The 20120-nt window shown below is 36.2% G+C and overlaps 1 protein-coding gene across 7 annotated transcripts in view; it reads left to right on the top strand.

The window, feature by feature from the left end:
- The window catches only part of LRRFIP2 (LRR binding FLII interacting protein 2), a 38286-nt gene extending 19163 nt beyond the window's left edge, over positions 1–19123 (top strand). The window contains exons 12-25 of one of the 7 annotated variants that reach the window (XM_088521361.1): positions 1658–1765; positions 4454–4498; positions 5262–5375; positions 5830–5901; positions 8936–9106; positions 9408–9500; positions 11179–11271; positions 12816–12917; positions 13168–13300; positions 14610–14659; positions 16027–16147; positions 17096–17175; positions 18055–18159; positions 18583–19123. In XM_088521361.1, the coding sequence (XP_088377487.1) occupies positions 1658–1765; positions 4454–4498; positions 5262–5375; positions 5830–5901; positions 8936–9106; positions 9408–9500; positions 11179–11271; positions 12816–12917; positions 13168–13300; positions 14610–14659; positions 16027–16147; positions 17096–17175; positions 18055–18159; positions 18583–18693 (1398 nt within the window). In that variant the 3' untranslated portion in view covers positions 18694–19123. The remainder of the gene's footprint in view (positions 1–1657; positions 1766–4453; positions 4499–5261; positions 5376–5829; positions 5902–8935; positions 9107–9407; positions 9501–11178; positions 11272–12815; positions 12918–13167; positions 13301–14609; positions 14660–16026; positions 16148–17095; positions 17176–18054; positions 18160–18582) is intronic. The other 6 variants (XM_010223793.2, XM_088521362.1, XM_088521359.1 and 3 more) reach the window with 6 other exon arrangements.
- Positions 19124–20120: the final 997 nt, after the last annotated feature.

Below are 20120 nucleotides of genomic sequence, written 5' to 3'. Positions count from 1 at the left end.
AAATTGGGGTTAGACAAAGTCCTGGAGGACATGTGCATCTGGTGGTTCCCCTGGTTGGTAAAGTGGCGCTGATCATTTCTAGAATCTGCAACAGTTTAGCAAGAGAGGATCAGTCTTTAGGTGCTGCAGTTTCAGGTGCTAGTTTAAGAGCATTGTGCTAGTTCGCCTTAGGCTTTCTTATGGAGATTTTGAAGGTGTTTTCACTCATTCAGTCAATTGTAATGAAGCAAGTCTCTACTTTGGGAAGAAATAAACTGCTAAATTTTTGTTTAAGTTGTAGAAGAACTTCTTTTTTTCCCATTGGTCAACATTAAAATATATACATTGTGTAAAGTGTGTATTGATTGTGATTCACAAACTGAAGTTGTTGTTGTTACTGTGCACTCCCATTATGCTTGATTTGCAGAGAATAAGTATATTAGGCCCTTAATACTAACTGATTTTGTAGCCATTTTTGAGGATTTTAAAATGTAAAGCATGCCTAATGTTTTCAGCTTAAGTGTTTCTTTTGAAGACCCTTCCTGCAGTTCAGGAAAACTGTCTGAATGTCTGTTTTTCAAGTGTGTGATTTGTTATCTTTTTTAGAATGTTCTAATTATCTGCATCTCTTTTTCTATGCAGAATGGCTATCATCAATCACACTATGCAAATTATTCATGCAAAATAGACAAACCTTATGTTTCAGCCTAACAACTTTATTACTATTATAAAAGAAAGGTTTATCTTTTAAACCTTGTAGTGTGCAGATGATCACATAGAGAGTATAGTATCCAGTAATCATACCATAAAAGAGCTGAAGGATAGGATGGTGAGCTGGGTTGCATGCTTCTATTTGAAGTTTTCTTATTCCTTAACTTTTCTTAATTTGTTGTGTTTAGTGTATCGTGTACTAATAACTTTGTAACAGCAAAGATGTGTCTTTTGCAAATGAAAAAGAGTGTACAGTTGTTATAAGTGTCACTTCAATAGGTGCGCAGTAAAATGCTTTCCTATGAGAATTGTAATGCTGTTAGATACATCATGCCTTGATGGCAAGAAGTGCTGTGTCCTATTGGTGTATTTCCCTCCCCCTTTTTTAGGTCCTTGTCTGACATTTGACCTTGGGGGAAAAGCTTATCTTCTGTTGTAGAGAGTCTTAAAATTTTGAATAGCAGGAAGCCCAGATTGTATTTGCAAATACTACTGTTGTGCTTGTGACAGAAGAAAAGACAAGATTTGTAGATAAAAGTAATAACTTTAGTTATCAGCTTTCTTTGACCTCTCCATCTGGTATTGTCATCTACAAAAGTTCTTTTTAAAAATGTACCTTTAACTTTTATAGTCCATTTGACATAATATTAGTGCTATATTCTTTTGTACCGATGACTATGCTTTTTTTTACCACACCAGGTAGGAGAAGGAAATCAATAAATGCTTACTGTCTTTATGTGGTTTTTAGATACCTTAAATTATACAGGACTATAATATATGTTTTAAAAATACACGTATACATACTAGCCAAAATGCTTATATCATGTGGCTCTTGAATTATTCATCAGTGAATTGCAAAAGTTGCAATTAAAGTTATGATTTAGTATACTTCTGTCAATAAACTTTCATTAATGCTGTGATGTCGCTTTCAATTTTATTCCTTCTTTTCCCTGTCTGTCTTTTGAAGTCTTCTGATTTTTCTGATCAAAGTGAAACTGCTGCTGACTATTTTAGTCGTTCCAACCGCAGGGGAAGCATCGTTTCTGATGCAGATGATTTCCAAGGTTTGAATAGTGTGAGTGAAATGCTTGATATTATGTTGTGGTGAATGCAGCAAGCTAACACATCCTGGATTTTTGTTTTCATATTTAAGAGAAAAAAAAATATTGTAAAAGAGCTTGGAATTATGTAACGGCAGGTGACTTTGACTGGAATTGTTGGGGTTTATTTAAAGCTTAATGCTGTTTTTTATACAAAGATGTCAGGAGTCCTTGAATTTCATTTCAACTATTTTATATATAAATGGTCACATTTGTGAAAAGGATACCTGGCTATCATATAGCCAGGATGAGAACAAGCTGCATCATTCATGTTTATCAAGTACAAGGAAGTTCCAAATGAGAAGCCTTTGAATTTCAGGGACTCCTTTCAATTTGCCTCTGCATGCTGCTTTTATTTTAAAGAAATTCTGCCTGTTGCTAGAAGCATGTGATAAACACTTCACTTTATTGTGTGATGGACTTAAGCATCTCTGAAATGTAAAAATATTTTTGTGTTGAAAATTAATATATAAATTAGTGTCCTATAGAGCTTTTCGGAACACTAATTTATATTCTTGGAGGTGTGCTCTCTTTAGTACATGTTAGTAGTCTTTCCACCAAGAAGAGCATTGTTGACAATAAACGTAGCTGCCTCTTTTTTTTGCTGCGAATAGTTCATGAAATATTTTTATTACCTGATAATTCTTTTTTTTTTTCTTTTGTATAAAAGACAGGAAAATTCCTGTTCTTATGCTTGCCTTTGAAGGAAGTAAAGGTGGGAAATAGCCTTAGACCCTTAAATTTGAAGAGTTAAAAAGTTGTGTAGTCTGGCATCAGGCACTTTTGAATGGTCACCAAGAGACCTGCTTTTAGGAGATGCTGCTTTCTTTAATGTGAAATCTTCCTTGCGAATAGAAAGTCTAAGTTCTTTCTCAGGCAAAGTTTTATGCAAAGGATGAGGAGAAAAGGAAGAAATCAGATGGTGAAGAGTTTATGTATCGCTTCTTTTTTATTATTTTTATATTTTGGCCTTCTGCATGCATTCCAAGGCCCTCATACTGGCAATTAGTATTGTATCCATATGTTTTTTTCAAGTGTCTCAACACCAACTTTTGGTCAGGTAGGCTACCTGACCACCAACTTTTTACCTGAACACCAACTTTTGGTCAGTAGACTACCTATGGAAAGGAAACTATCTCCAGTATTTCAGTAACGCGCAATACAAGCTGCAGTGACTACTATTCTGTACCAACTTAGCAAAGGTAGAAAACTTTCCCATCTTTTTTTCTCTCAAATAGAGGAAGCAAGGTGCTCAGGAAAGCTTACTGCTTTTTCTGAGAAAATCAGCTAAATGAATACACAGCTAAATGGAACTGTTGGCCACGGTCCTGCTTTGGGAGGGAGACCAAACCAGATGACTTCCCGAGTGCCCTTACAGGCACTGTTTCTGTGATTCAGCATTTAGATGGTACTTAATGCAGCACAGTCTGTATTATAATGTTGCAGGATATTTATTGTCTGTGTTCCAAGTGTAAGAGAGATCAGTCATCTCTCTAGTCTAAATTTAGCTTTTTTTTCTCCTCCCTCTTCAATAAAGCTTCTTTCCTGGAGCTAATGCTCTGCTAAGAGAGCGTGGAGACCAAGATTGGCAATGACACTATTTTCTCAGTTGCCTTTCTTGATGTAGTCGTTGTTATTTTAAGTAATTCCATATAGATATTTCGTATCAATAGGATTCTTCACATCATTTTGTCATTACAGTGGTGAGAAATATTTGCTGTTTACAATTTCAAGACATCGTTGTAGATGGTGCAGATTTGTCAATGAAAAATGGTGTTGCTCCTGTAGAAAACATAGTGGCAGGAAAAGGAAAATCTTATGGAGTGAGCTTGTTTCTACCTTGATTCTAGCATGCTTCTAAATCACTTAGTTTTTGGAGAAGTGAGGTATTACAGCAATCATGCCAATATTAGAACACATATCAATATATGGATGTCATTTTATATCATCTATTTTGATTCACAGAACTGTTGGAATTAAGGAAAACTATAGTGAAAGTTGGGAATATCAGAACTTCTTAGCTAAAAAGCTAGGGGGTCTATTTAAGTTTGTTCTTTTGCTCTAGCTTCAACGCTTGAATGGAAATTGTTTAGTAGGTTGCTGTTAATACATTTCAGGCATGTGTTCACTTGAGTTGTTCTTGTCCTGATGTTTTTGCTGGCTAGCTTTGTCAAAGAGTTTGAAGTAATGAACGTGTTTCCTAATGACTGACATGCACACGGGCGTCACTAATAACGTAAACTGTGCTTGCATAAAGTTTTCCATTTGTTATGCCACAAAGTGTTGCAGTCACTGTTGAAATATAAGATGCTGAAGCATTTTTGTTGTGCAGTACACTTTGAATTTTTAGCATTGTCTTTTAACATTTTTTTCTTTAAAGTTTCTGAGTTACTATATGCATTTACTTACTTAATAAAGTAATTAAAGTAAAAACTTTGCAATTAAATAAAAAACTACTCTTCCAGGCTTATTATTTTTCCCTCTCCTCTCCTCGCCCCTTTTCCCCCCACCACTCAGTATTTGCTAACTTTTTTTTCATTTGTTTCTTTTTTTTTCCTTAAATATTTCTCAGTGTCTGAGAAATTCACCACAGATGATGGTGCTTATATATAGACTTTAATCACAGAAGATATATTATGATTGCTTTCTCTTTTCTCTTTCAGCTGGAAGAAAAGAGTGACAAAACACATTTGGAAATTTATTCAAGGGTAAGAGCTTTTAATTTAACTATTATTGAAAGTCAGCGTTCAACATTAATTCGCAAGCTTTGAAGTAGTTCCAAAAGTTGAAATGTTATGTGTTTTTTAGTAGAATATAATTTAGTTATTTCATAGATCTTGCGAAGTGGTATTCTTGAACATCGATTTTATCTACCAGGAATTAATGGACTTCGCACCTTTTATTTACCAAGAAAATTTTATTTTTATTTACTTTGAATAACATTTCTTGTAAAAATCATCCTTTATGTTAGGAAATAGCAGAACAGGTTTAATTTTAAGAGAACAGGGCTGTAAAATTTGGATAATAGATGCTGTTGGAGACATTCTCCTGAATATGGCAGAAATTAGAACTTAAAAAAATGTTTTGAACTTTCATACTTTCCAGTACTAACAGCTCCCTTATGACAGTGTTCAGAATAGAATACTCAAAATTAAAATGCTACGATGAGCCATCTAGGTTTTCTCTGTGTTGTTACATAACCTCAGTGTTCTATTAGCTTCTCAAAAGCAAAGCATATAGCACCAAAGAGAAACCGACACTTCACCAAGAAATAACAGAAGTGTTGGAAAGTAATCAATGGAAAATACTGTCTGTAACCTTGTATTAAGAAATGGTAAAAACAAGAGAGGGAGAAAGGTGTTCTGTGACTGTGAAATAATTTATAAAGAATAAGGTAAAATCAGCAAAAGGAGGTTACCCTGTCAGAAATCACAGTATGCTTCCTGATATGTTGTCTTCCACTTTTTTAAGCCATCATCCCGCAATTCAATAAGTGCAACCCCTCTAAGTGGCAACTCATCTAGGAGAGGAAGTGGAGACACAAGCAGTTTGGTGGATCCTGATGCCTCCCTAAGTGAACTACGGGTAAACTCTGTTACTGGAGAATTTGGAGCTAATTTATATTTGTTATTAGGAAGAATTTTCTTTGCTATCAAGCTTCTGTCTTCTCTTTATAGAAAAAGTGATGGAATGCTTTCAATCTGAGGAGAGATATATATATTTGTCATGATATTGTATTGGTTGTGTTCATAAATATTTACAGTGCTGATATTTAGCTTCTATTAAAAAAATGTATATATCAAATTTGAAATAGCTTTTTGCTGTCTCTGAAAATATTTAATTCCCATGACTTGGATTCAGTGCTATAAACAAATCTTAATTTTCTTCTGGTTAAGCATTGTGAATTAAATATAACTTCTGTGAGTTACTGCAGGCTTTGGCATTTGATAGAAATGCATGGAAACCTTTTTAATGCTCGTTCAGCTATAAATTCTTTCCCCGTACTACTTATGCAATGGTTCATTCCTATGTCCTGCAGGATATCTATGATCTTAAGGACCAGATACACGATGTAGAAGGGAGATACATGCAGGGACTTAAAGAACTAAAGGTATCAGGGCTTCTCCCAAGCATGTGTTCCATGTGGTTTTGTGGGTAATGGAGATGGCACTGGCTCCACTAACCATGTAAGGCTTTACTAACTAGCTTTTTAAATTTGTTTGAAGCATGTATTTAACATTTAATGCTTAGAGCACATCATTATTTGTCGTGTGGGTAAATTTTTAAGCTCTACTGTCTCACTGTACATTTAGAAACAATGCTAATTATTTGGCTTATATTAAAATAGTATTAAACTTTCTCTTAACCAGGTGTTTTCTGGTATGATAATGAGAGGTTCAATCTATATTTTTAGTGCTTTTTATTGTTAGCCATTTAGTGGGAACTCAGAGTACTTGTATATTGAAGGGGGAAGAGAAGTGGGGTAGTCATGACAAAGACCTTAACTAAGAAAATACTGAATTTTATAAAAATAAAACCAAAGTGATACTTTAGAAAGATGCAATCACATGAATCTCATCAGGCATAGTGCTTGCAGGCCAGATGAAGTTCGTGTGGATCATTTGTATACAGCCATCAAGAGAGTTTTTTTCATGTTCATGGCTTGCATTCTGATTATCTTTTAATTTTTCTAATATTTTCAATAATAGGTTAATAAGACTTCTGCCTAAATGTTTCTTTTGTGCCTACTCAATTAGGAATTTATAGTTAATCTAAATTATGACTATTTTGCATTCTGTGTTGAAGGGAAATTCGATACAGCAAATGATGTGACTTACAATATCTTTTTCAGAATAGTTGTTCTGTTCGCTTTCCCTTTGCCAAGCTATAAATAGTTCTGTGTAAAAGGAGCAAGTTTTAAGAATATATTTTGTATATTAATATAGAGAATGAATTTAATATTACTTGTCATTAAATAGTATAACAGCAATTCAACATCCTCCTTGAATTTCTTTAATTAAATAACATAATATTGAATAGTACAGTGAAGAGGAAATACAATGAATGATTGAAAATACGTATCAAAAATTGTTCCCTCCTCAGAGGATAAGTAACCATATTTGAATCTGACAGAGGCTCAGATGAAGTATATTTTTATCATATTATTATATGTATATTAAATGGATTTCAAAAAGCAGAATTGTCACAAAGCTGTTTTTTTTTTTCTAATACTGCTAAATTGCCTAGCGCTTTGAAAGCTTCCCATAGTGAGTTTGAGGGAGAGTTGCAAGATCTTTAGAAATAGGTATGATTCTATTAACTTGGAATTAAAGATGAGATTGCATTGTAATTTCAAAATAGCTAATGTTTGTGCATGTTTGCCCGTGTGGCCTGACTGATGTTGAGTCCTTACTAATGCACTGTCCATTTTAAGCAGTTACACTTTGCAAAGAGCACGGGTCTGCCGTGTAGAGTAAGATCTTGATGTACACTTGACTGGCAGAATTGGTTTATACAGTTTTAAATTATTATTATATAAATATAGTAATTATTAATAATACTAAATAATGCGACTGAAAGTTAAATTGCCTTCCTTGGAGATTCTTTGGGGAGCCCTTTTTCCTAATTAGTAAGGTTTTCTCAACCACCATTTTAGCAGTTTTGTGTTGTGTAAGTTGAGTTACTAGGATATCTTGTGTTTTCTCAGTCATTGAATAACAGTGATATGTAGCTGTGCTGCTTGCACATCTCTGTGGTTGTTCATCTGCATAGAGCAAAAAGTTTCTTGCCTGGCTTCAGACCTGCTTGGTGTCAGCAAAACAAACTGCAGGAGGATCGTTTTGACTTCGTCAGTTGTTCCAGTCTCTTAATGTCTCTAGGTGCTTCTGTTTTGCTGACTCAATCCACTTTCCCATGAATCAGCCAGAAAGAAACCCTTTTTTTCTTTCCTCAATATTTCTCTCTTCCTTTTTCTACCCTCAAATTTTATCACTTGTTCATTTTACGGGACTCTCTCAATTCTTATTGTTTCTTACTTAACCAAAAGGTAACTGAAACTCCATGAAGTTCTTGCAGCATAAGGAACATGTTGCAAGTATCTTCCTCAGAAAGAAGGAACTGTTCCAAAGTGACCTTATCAATGTCCCAGTTCTCTTAAGTAGTTTGAGACGTTTAGACAAAGCTCGGTTTCTTTTCCAAAAGTAATTCGCACTTTTCTGCCTCAAAAATAATTTATTAAAGGAAATAGTTTAATCTTTTTTAACTCTAAAATTAGGACTTCATAAAACTTAATTTTGAAAATTGAAATTATTTTGAAAATAGTTCATATTGCAATCATTGTATATTTAAAAGGGCATGGAATAATAGTTGCTCCTATATCCCAATAGTTTATATTTGCTATAATACCAGGGAAAAATAATATAAAATCATGGTGGGTAAATGCAAGAAATGATAGAATTAGCTAAGTGGGATTAGCAAGGCATGTTGTACTTGCAGGTAGAGAGGTTGAGTAGGTAAATCTTGATGTATTTCCCTTTGTCTTTAGAAGACTTGTATTTAGGGTGGGATTGGGGGAGGAGTATGGAGAAAGCATTTTCTTACTATGAAATAAAAGACACAAAGTCTGCTTAAATAGCTCATTAAAATCATTATTGAAAAAAGGATGCGACTACCTTAAAACTTGAAACCAGAGTTATAGAACTATATTAATGAGGATTATTTTCAAATTTCCCTTAAAGATATTTCTGCTATCTCTTGTCATTTGTTTATTTGTGTGAGTTCTCTTTGTCACACTCGTTGCTCCATTCTGAAGCGTTCTTATGCATGCATTAAAAATGCAGTAAAGCTGTGCATTATTTCTTTGTTCTTGTGATTTAGTAAAGCTATGAAGGTGTCAGAGCAGGAAATGCAGGTGAAATATTTTGTAATTTTCATGCATTTGCTGTAATTTTCATTGCTGGATATAGCATAACCTGAGTAATGGAAATGACCATGACTTTATTTCTCTAAAGAAAAGACATGAATAATACTTCAGAAAAAAGGATGTCTGCCTCACTTTACTATACAAGAGATTAACACTTTTGAATGTTATGGTGGTGTGATTTGTCAAAAAGCTAGGCTAAAGTGAGTCTTTCTGCTGTCTGTAGGATTCTCTAGCTGAAGTTGAAGAGAAGTACAAGAAAGCCATGGTTTCCAATGCTCAGCTAGACAATGAAAAGAACAACTTGGTTTACCAAGTGGATATTTTAAAGGATGTCATTGAGGAGAAAGAAGAACAGATAGCAGAGTTCTACAGGGAAAATGAAGAGAAGTCAAAGGTACTGTTGTTTTTTTGAGGATTGTTTTTTGAAGGGGAGAAAAAGGCTGAGCTCATAAATCTTTTCTTCCACTGTAAATATCACTAAATAAAATCTTCCATGTAGGAAGTATCTAGAGAATTTAGTCACTGACTATGTGAATTTTAGCTATTCGATTGTTTGAATTTCTTAAATTGTTGCAATAATCTCCTTGGTAGTGTTATGTTAAGCAAACCTTTACCCCTCTCTCTCTCTCTCTTTTTTTTTTTTTTTGGAGATGTTTCTCAAATCCAAACTAAATCATGCCTCCTGATGTTTTTAGGAATTGGAAAGGCAAAAACACACATGCAGTGTTCTACAGCATAAGCTGGATGAACTCAAAGAAGGCCTTCGTCAGAGAGATGAATTGATAGAGGTATGTTCATCTGAGACAGTGTGTGATAGAATGTGTGTAAACAAAAATGGTGTAAGATTTGCACAAGTACAGTCTTCCTATGCACAAAATTAATTTCATTATCATCTTGGACTTGTTAACAAATATTTTTTTTTTGTTTTACTGAGACGAGTTTAAGCTATTAATCTCTCAATTTCTGAAGTTAATAACGTCACTGCAAGATTTTCAAAAATGTATTACACATTGTAAAAATCCTTAATTCCTGCAAGAACCCTGGTTCTGTCATCAATGTTCTCTTTATTTTTCCCTCTTTGAGGGCTGAACTAATGATTATGTTGCTCAAAATCTCATTAGGCCTAGCTGGAAGTTCTGATGCATTGACAGTAGCAGGTATTGTTCTGGATTGATATCTTCTTCCCACCAAATTCTTGTGCTATACAGGCAGTAGCCCAGTGAGCTCAGAGTCTTTTTGAAAAGTCGCAGAGATGATGATGATGCTGAGAAAAGGATTAAGTGCATGAACTGGCATTGGCGTGATTTACAAGCAGAAGAAAAGGGCTCTGATCAGCCTAGGTAGCAACGTTGTGCCCAGACTGATGTGCTGATAGGCAAAAAACTTCTGCACATTCCATTTGAAGCTCTGTCATGTTTTCTGGAATCTCTTTGACTTCGCTGTCAAGAAAAAGCTTTAAGTTTGCTGCTTTAGTGTCTGTTCCCTGGGTGGTGGTTTTTAGGATAAATGAATGAGGAATACACAGCAGATGGTTCTGGAGTGTTTGCTGTGGGAGTACGCAGCATGTGCATTGAATATGTGCAGGCAGCCCATTCAAATGTACCCAAATTTATTTGTGCAACTATTCCAGATAACCTAGCGGAAGCCATTTAGGAGACTGGTTGAAAAATTAAGTTCAATTTTTGGGGAGTGCAAAAAATTATTCCTAGCCCTATTTTCCTCTCCAGTATCTTATTCTTAGCTTTATTAACAGTCATTGTCTTGCAAATATATTTCTTATTTATGGGTTAAAAGGTAGGTTTGGTTTTATTTGATCACTGGAAGGTGTTTGTTTATATTTGACATTGCTGGTAGACAAATATAGGGAAGGCAACTGCTGACTAGAAATCAGTTACGTTCCTTTCTTTAACACTCAATTACAAAATTTAGAATTGTTGCTTCTGTTGCAGTTAACTTTCTAATGTATTTCAATAGCTTAGGTGGTTGAATGTGAAAGCTGTTTTTATGTACATATGTATTTATATGCTTGTGGCTCTACTTCAGTCTTTATTCTGTGAACAAGATGATTTCTGTTTGCTCTTGAATCTTGAATCTTGAAAGTTGGGGGTGGAGGGAAATCACTTCCATACAGCACTTGTTGGTAAATGGAAATTACTGCAAGGCAGTTATTTTTCTAAAGAAAGGATGTTATTTGCAGTTTGCAATGGGACTTGTTACGAAATAGTTCTTGCTATAGCTAAATATTCCTATCAGCGTTAAGTGGTTCAATAAAAATACAGTTTTGTATGAATTTGAAGGGACCCTGTGTTACGCTGGGTTGCATCCTTTTTCTTTTATGTCATGCTCATAAACTCTTTGGTTGACTCCTACTGTTTCCTTTCCTTTATCTGTTCAGACATTTTTTCCCATTTCTTTACTCGTCTTTCTTTTTCTTCTCTTATTCTGTCTTCATCGTATTTGCTACAGGAGAATCAACGAATGCAGCAGAATATAGACTGCATAACCAAAGAGGTGTTTGATCTCCAGGAGACAATTAATTGGAAAGATAAAAAAATAGGGGTATGAAATGATATGGGGGAAGGTATTTTTTGCATTTTTAGAAGTAGACTGATACTTTTTTTTTCTCCAAGGAATGCTGTGTACACCAAAGAAACGAAGGCCACTTCCATTTGAAAAGTATTTTAAATGTTTAAATCTTTCTCCTATTTAGAGAAAGAAATGAGTTCCACTTTATTTGCATAGTGGTGAATAGTGCAAATCAAATCTACAACATAACAAGTTGCTATGCATACAGGTCTTGTTACTTTTTTATGAGAAAATTTTTGCCTGCAATATGAGCCCTAAAAGTCAGTTGCTTTAATCCTAACAAATGTGAAGGATGTCTGGTCCACATGTAGAATATTAATACAATTTTTGAAGTGAGTGTTGAAGCTTTTCATCCTCATACAGAAAATGCAATTTGTAAAACTTCCTACGTGGTGACCTGGCTGGCGCCGTAGGCGGAATCCGCCCCCTCGGCAGGCAGGAGCGGCTGCCAGGCTCTCTGTGCAGGGAGGTACCGGGGCAGCTGCCCTGGCAGCCCTGGGCCCACGAGCGCTCCCTGCCTGCTGCTCGTGCCGGTTGGAAAGGAGGAGCCGCTGCCCGGTAACTGCAGGGTCCTTGCCGCCAGGTGGATTTCATGCCAGAAGTTTCTTTCTTCTGTTGAAATTAACAGAATACTGCATTGAGGTATTGCTCTAGCATGTGCATTTTGGACAATTATTAAAATGCAGCATACTGCAATTTTCATGGGGAGCAATTTCAGTACAGTGACTCACCTTTGTTTCTTTCGTGATATCAGTCTATTCCTAAACATTCCTGCATGATACAATGTTTAGTTAGATGATTTTGGGGGGAAAACATGTGCACCTTTTTGCAGTAATTTGATAGGCAGGACTATTTGTAATGCATGCAGTGTGAAATTTGTCTGAAATGCAGAGATGCTGCCAATTCAGATAAAAAGGTCTGATTTGCACCCAGGGAGCAGAACTGCAGTGCAGGTGTGCAAATGAACTTGTGCCCATATTGTGCTTTTAGTTGATCCTCTCTCCTGCTAAGAGAGGCTATTGGCTTTTGGGCCTCTTTTTTTTTTTTTTTTTTTTTTTTTTTTCCCTCTCTGCCCCACTCTCTGAAAATGATTGGTTTTAGTACAGAGTGGCTGTAACACTTAAACAGGGAATAAGCCAGTTTTATCGGGTGGATGACATCCAGCAGATTTTAATGTAGCCACACTCTAGCCAGAAATAAGAGTACTCATTTATTATTTTAGTGTTTGATTTAGTTAGAAACTACCAAAAAGGAATCTATTAAACAGATATCTACTGTAGAATCTACTAAGACCCAGTTCAGATGTCACAAGAAGTATGTAGCAGTGAGACTAGATAGGTGACTCATTGTAAAGAGTAGCTGCTAGAGTTGGATGTTTATATGTATTCATTAGATTAAATTCACCTCCTGATTTCTTTTATTCAGCTCTTTGTATGTGTTTGTAGAAGTTCTCTCTGCTATCTGTTACATGCTTTTTCTCTGTGCCATTCTTTTTCTTGCCATGTGCCTGTGCACAGGCCCTAGAAAGGCAGAAAGCTTTCTTTGACTGCGTTAAGAAAGAGCGAGATGAGCTCAGAGAGGAGTTGGCTGACCTGAAGGAAGCAATGAAGAGAGGAGAGGTATGTCAGTAGTAGCTACTTAGAGTTACAGAAATCCAGCATGGGGGATGCAATCAAAGGCCATGTAAAAGAGGAATCATTGTTACTCTCTTACACAGCCTCAAAACCTGGCCTTTAGGGTAGGCTAGGCTAGTTGAAATACTGTGGTGTCACTGCTTCTAGTAACTTGAAAAGCCTTTTAAAAACCCTTCTGTTGAGTTGTACTTTAGTGCTCTGATATGAATGTGGTGTTTCTTTTTGTATTTTTTAGAAGCATGGGTTAGTTATAATTCCCGACGGCACACCGAACGGTGATGTAAACCACGAGTCGGTGGTTGGGGCAATAACAGTTGTATCACAAGAAGCTGCTCAAGTCTTGGAATCTGCTGGAGAAGGACCACTAGGTAAAACATGCTAATATAATAGTATACTAAGAGTTTATAAAACTTTTGTCTGCATTCTGTTCTTTTTAAGTTGTGGTTTACAGCCGCAGAAAGACGTCTGCAATGCTTCTGAGATACTGAGTTGCTACGCTACTCCAAAGATTTTATTTTTTTACATGAATATTTTATGAATAAACATATATTTTGTTTGACTAAATATAATGGGATATGTCAAGATGCTCGTAGCTGATTAAGTCTCTTTATTAATGTTGGCAAAATATGTAAGATTAGCCTAAAAGCCTAGGATTATTGGATCTTTTGATTAGTATTTTCCATTGTTTTTCATGACAAAACATTTTTTTAAAAGCATATATCATCAGTGCGAGAGGTTCTGCAGAAAATAATGTCATTGCTTTTTTTTTGTTGTTCCCTTAGGCAAACCTGTAGTACTTTAAAAGTAACACGGATAACAAGAAAAGAGATTTGGAGGGGCCTTTATTTTAACTTATTTTTTATTCTAAAGTTGAACAAGCTATTGTGCATATAGTCTATCACCTGCAAAATTTTTTCAAAATTGTGAATATCCAAGGAAATATTCTTATAAGCTTGCATATCTTTGCACAGCATGTACAGTAATTTAATATTTTTGTTTTAATTATGAATGTTTCTGACATGGTTCCATGATAGCAAAGCACAAATGTTGTCTTCATGCCTTGTTAACCTCCAAGTAGTAAATTCTGAGTGAGCGGCTCTAATCTCAGCACCAAACTGTCTGAGAGGGTATTTTGTAGCTGTTATTGGTCTTCTGGATATTTGAGAAATTGAAACATTGCTCTGGGCCCTTTCCCAAGTGCTTTTTTTGTGGTTTGAAAACACAAATAATAAAAGCTTCTGCAAGCACACGGGATAGCTTAGTGCCTTTCCTGAAGGTACAGCAGTCTTTAAAAGTAAAGCATAGGGAGGAGTGTATGCTGCCATTAAAAAAACTGTTGGAAATAGCTGGTTCAGTCATTTGGATTATAAAACAATTTTGTTCTAAGTCTACATATGTTCAAAGATAATTTTCAGTTGACACTTCAGTTGACAGTTTTTAGTGAATACTTGATACAGTTGGAAATCTTGTTTTTAAAATTATTATACTAATAAACAATGAATTAAATATCTTCCTTTTTCTGCTATTAACTAAAGGTTGATATTATTTAAGATATCAAGGTATTCTATTCTCATATAAACTTTAGGTTTGAAGAGCATTTTACTTTTCAATTTAACAAGATTATGACATTTTTACTTACAGATTTCTCTGATTTTTAATTGGTTTGTTTCATTTTAGATGTGCGGCTACGAAAACTGGCTGGAGAAAAGGAGGAGTTACTGTCCCAGGTGAAAAAAAAAAAAGCAATCCTTTTCAAAAATTCTGTAGAAGGATATCCAAATGTGTCCTCTTTTTAATAGTGTGTCTCCCAGCAAATAGTTACATACTAACAATAAATGCCAAGTGTAAAGATGCTTTAAATATTTAAGTGCTAATATAAAGCAAATACTCGCTTCCAGCCTGGCTGACTAGTGGGAATTATCAGCTCCATAAGTATCCTTATCAATGTGACCTGGTTCTGGGTTGGTGAAGGACCCAAGCTGTCATAACAACAATTGCCTACATATACTCAAAATTATCTCTTTTCTTTTGTCCTGTGCCAAAATACTGAATTCAATAAACTGACATTCTTGCAAGCTTAAGAGGCTCTTCCTTCCATGTTAACATTCCTTTCATCACTTCAGTTACTCAGAGGGAAAATATAATATTATCAAAGTAGTTATATATTTTAATGCAGCTTAGTACCGAGAAGAGAGTGCTCAAGAAATTCAAGTCCAGCAAGCTTTTGTTAAGAGCAGCGTCACTTCTGTGCATCCAGTTAAAGATATCTCAAGATTTAAGTGGTGTTGTCAATATATTTTTTTGCTGGGAGCACGACTTTAATTCTAGTGTTTGCTGAATACCCAATTCTATTGTTGAATTGTGACTATTAAATATTTTATGTGTGTATTTGTGTGTATATATTTTAATGGACCTTTTATGCTTTGAGTATGCTATATCACAAATGGGAGTTTTGAAAATATAATTCCCATACTATTGATCTGTAGGGCAATATTTCGATAACAGAGAGTCGACAAAACAATTCCCACTTCCTTCATGGACTTCAGATATAGAGGACATAGCTGAGGAATCGGTGCTCCGTGACTACTGGGAAAAATCCTGAGACAGCTCCTGTAGCCTAAAGCCAGCAGCATAGGACTAGCATGCACCGCAGACTTGTCCAGGTAGAACAAAAGAGAGGGCCAGCCCCCCACCCCGCAAAAGCTATGGATTATTTTTTTCCCTAAACTCACTAGGATGTTGTTGATTAGAGTGGAATGCCAAGAGTGGAAAAAGAATCTTTTGGAGGAACTCCAGAAAGACAGGGCTCAAGTCCTTTGAATGTCCTGCTGGGAAGGCAGCCCCTTCGGGTGCCCCTGCGTTGTGCTGAGGCCCCCGCAGCACTGACCGAGGTGCTGGGCTTGGGCAGCAGGTAGCACATTGGCCAGCAGCGGCGATGCTAGCGCTGCGGTCAGTTGCCAGCTTCCAACTACCAAACCCTCTCAACTAGAGGCATCTCACGACTGCTTTACCATTTTGGCTTGTTGAAGTTTAGATATATGATAACTGAAGTGCTGGAAGCTGAATTTTTAACAAGAGAATGCTCCTGTTTCAGGTTAGAAAACTGAAGATGCAATTGGAAGAAGAACGGCAGAAATACTCCAGAAGTGATGGCACAGATCTGGATGCAACAGGCTTAGAAAATGGTTCTGACTTGCAGCTATTTGAAATGCAGAGTAGGTACATAGTTACTGTCCACAAATACTTTTCTTGTGGAGAGAGGAAACAGACTCTTCCTAGTGTCTTTTCTATGAAGTTGTACAAACTGGTTGTATGAATGAATGAGCAGCTAAGGTTTGTTGGTAAGTCTCCTCTCAGGAAATTTCTTACTGTTTTTTTCCAACCCCCTCCCCTATTTCTTCAACTTTTCCTTTTCTGAGAGGTTATTTCTTAGATGGCAATACTGCTTAGCATGAGTGCCAAAACTTGAAAATTAAAAATATTTAATTGAAAATACTTATTGAAAAGTAAACTTTACTCGTGAAGTAAGTACTCAAACTATTAAAATTGAATATGTCTTGCTTCATACAAGCACTAAGCCACTATGAACAAGCTGTTTCTTAAGCTACAAGTGTTCCTCATCTGACAGACTGTCATTTAATAATCATTTTGCAGTTAGTGTGCACAGAGCACTGGCAATGTCAGCACTGAACAGTAGCACTAAAATATGACAAAGTTTCCTGAGAATCTTCTTGTCAAGCAGGTTCAGGCCTTGTGCTCCTTATCAGTCGTTTGTTTTTCCAGATGTTTACACTAAACACTGTGGGAATTCTCCCTATTTGAGCCAATTTGCAGTGTGTTGGTTACTCTGTTGATTCTCTGATTTTTTTTGTGTGTGTGAAGAATTTACTGATCTAAATGTGCTTGTTTTAAAGCATGCACATGTGGGCTTATGCATCTGAAATGTAATGCAATCTCTTAAAATAATGGTAACTGTTGTGTTCTCTATCTAACAGGAAAACTGAAACTTACTCTCAAATACAACTTCCAAAAGAACATTTACCTCTTGATAGTCCTGAATATAGGCTTCTGATTAATAGAGTATTTTAATGCATTTGAGTTTAAATGGAAACTGCCTGTTGAGAGAATTGCATTGAGTAATGCATGTCATGTGTTTTTCCTAGGAGATGCCAATAGACAAATTAGTGAATACAAATTCAAGCTTTCAAAAGCTGAACAAGATATAACTACTATGGAACAAAATGTAAGTATATGTTTTTTCAGATCACAGCAAATGGCACTTGCTCTGCAGGCCTTTACAAGAATTTTCTTAACAAATGCATGAAAACCTATTTCATAACTTGATTTACTGTTTGTTTTGTAGTTTACACAAACCAGCATTACATTGAGATTTGTTTCCCTTTTCCTGCAAATCAACTCTTGGGACAAATGGGGTTATAGTTCAGCAATGCTTAAAAACACTTAAAAGATTATAGTTTGAATTAGAACTACAATTGCTTTTATTCTGTCTTGCACAGCAATGAGTAATAACCACAGCTATGCAATAGTGGGGCAGGGAGGTGGACACAAAGCAACCCAGCAAGTGGGCTGAATGCCACAGTCGCAGCCGTGCTTTGTCTTGAGTCCCCTCTGCACGCAGAACTGTGCAGAATTTAGACACCATGCAGCCTATCCAGTTACAGTTGCTGTCTCCTTTCTGCTTTACGCTTTTTCTCACAGTCTCTGCTTTTCCACTTTCCACCTTTTGTTGTTAATCCCACGTTTTCCCCAGTTCTTGGCTTTCTGCTCAGCTCCTCTCTGCTCTGTTACCTTAACTTGTTCTGTCTTCTGTGCTCTTTCCCCTACTCTGTTCCATTCTCTGCTGTTTCTTGTCACCCTCATCAGGCTGTGAAAGGTACTGCAAGTTTCTGCCCTCAGCTTACTCTGCTGCTTGAAAATTTACTACTACTTTTAAACCCTCTCTTTGCAGTCATGGCTGCTGCTAACCCATTTTAATTGCCTCCTTCCTGAGGAAGAATCTGTGTTTAATTTGGAGGATGGCTTGGGGTACAATTATACAATGCTTTTTAGGAGAGGCAGGTGGAGCACCCTGTTACATTTTTGGGTTTATCTGGGTTTGCAGATTGGACGACTTGAGGGCCAGGTTGCAAGATACAAAAGTGCTGCAGAAAATGCAGAAAAAGTGGAAGATGAACTCAAGGCTGAGAAGAGGAAGCTTCAGCGAGAGGTGAGCTTTGAGTCGCACCCAGCTTTCAGCTGTGGGGCGTTCTCCTTTGTCTCCAAGCTCTCCCTTTTTGTAATGTTCTGTTTCAGCTTTGAAGTGTTCTGAATAGAGGCCACTAGTATTGCCTTCAGAAGATGACAACTATAGCACATAAAGTACTACCAGTTACAGTTTAACACAGTATTTTCTTGGAAGGAGGGATCTAAAGTTCCATTTTCTTCAAAATGTGATGCTTTGGATTATTTTGATCTAATTCTTTCAGAAAAGTTACTGGGAAGCTCCATAGGGAGCTGTGTCAGGTGTCAGCACTTCACGGGGAGCTGGAACTTAGCTGTGCTCCTGTCTTATTTCCTCTATCAAGAGCTAAGAACAGCAGAAAGTCCATTTAAGCTTAAAGTGATAATAACTTTTGCTTTCATGTTATAGTTACGAACAGCACTGGATAAGATTGAAGAAATGGAGATGACCAATAACCACTTGATGAAAAGGCTGGAGAAGATGAAGGCAAATCGGACTGCGCTTTTATCTCAGCAGTGAAGTGCAAATTAAAGAATACTGTGCACTGCTCCTTGAATAACTAGCCCCTAGCTTGTTTTTAAGTACAGACTCTCATTGTCACAAACTGTTGGAACACCGAGCTGTTCGATGGTATTTTAGTTTCATAATTAAATGGCATCATGTTTTTGTAACTTATGAGAGAATGAAATGTAGGTTGAATTCCCCTGTGAATGACAGCAATTTTTCCATAGCGTTTGATTCTAGAGTCAGAGCTGGAGCACAATGCTGTATGATTGACTTAGCGATAGAAAATGTTTTCACAACTGTGGAATCAAGTTTACTCACAATCTGTTTTGGCTGCTTTAATGATGCTTGATGCTTGGAGACAACTGCATGAATTCAGAAGACACTGTATTATAAACTAACAACTATATTTGCTCAAGACATCACACAGCACAAGTGCCTTTTATATGGTGCAATTTAGTCTTCAATGACGCTAGATTGTTGAAATAACGTTTGAAATCAGATAACATTTTATTTTAAATACATACGGGGTATTCACTAAACTTTATACATTTTGAAAATGCTTTTTTTGTAAAATATTTGAATTTATAAGAAAATAAATAGGGACTGTACATAAAAATCTGCCTTTTTTTTTTTTTTTTTTTTTTTTTTTTTTTTGCATGGGCACATCTGAGTTCCAGATAATTTTGTAAAATAGTAACCCCTGGTACTCCCTGATCAGATACAGGAGTATAAGAGTATCTTATACTTTTATCTGTATAGATACAGAGTACAGATTTAAAACCTTGTGTTACACACTATCAAATTGTACGTCATCTGCTGCTTAGGTGTGAAATGAAATGTAAAGCGGGAGGAAGGGGGTGGGAAATGCGGCTAAGGAGGTTATTAAATGGACACTTTACTGACCAGAAAAGGTGTTTGTTTTCTTTTAAAATCCTGAGTTACCAACAGGATAGAACAAAGTTCTAACACTGAATGGTGATCTTCATATTCTTAAATAATATCTTTTCGATCTCTTTACAATAGTCATTTTTGGCTGTAGCCCACTTTTGTTGGACATGAAATGCTATTAAGAGCTTGCCTTCTTTTCCAGCTGGCATGTAGCATGTGAGACACCTGCTGAATTACAGTTCTGAATCATTTGAAGTTGGGCTACTAACCCGTGTTAGACTTAGCCTCAGGCCAGAAAGAGACCAGCACTTGATCTGAGAGGAATTAATCCTTTAGATGGAAACCAGATGTTTTCCTGTAGCAAATCACTCCTTAGGAGTTCTCAAAGCAACACAGGTTTCAGGATGTTTGTAAGCAAGAGTCTTACTGCTTCTACTTCTTTCACAGCTATTTTCTGAAGGAAAGCCATTTTCACAAATTTAAGTGCTCTTTCATGTTTGGTTTCTGTGCTAGATGCCTCTTAGACTTACAGGGAAGGAAAAATGTTTTCC

This window comes from Tinamus guttatus, unplaced genomic scaffold, assembly GCF_059628265.1.
Source record: "Tinamus guttatus ecotype Peru unplaced genomic scaffold, ASM5962826v1 Tinamus_guttatus_pri_ptg000119l, whole genome shotgun sequence".
Classification (NCBI taxonomy): domain Eukaryota; kingdom Metazoa; phylum Chordata; class Aves; order Tinamiformes; family Tinamidae; genus Tinamus; species Tinamus guttatus.
The sequence above is the reverse complement of the archived record's forward strand: the minus strand, read 5'-3'. Positions and strand labels throughout refer to the sequence as shown.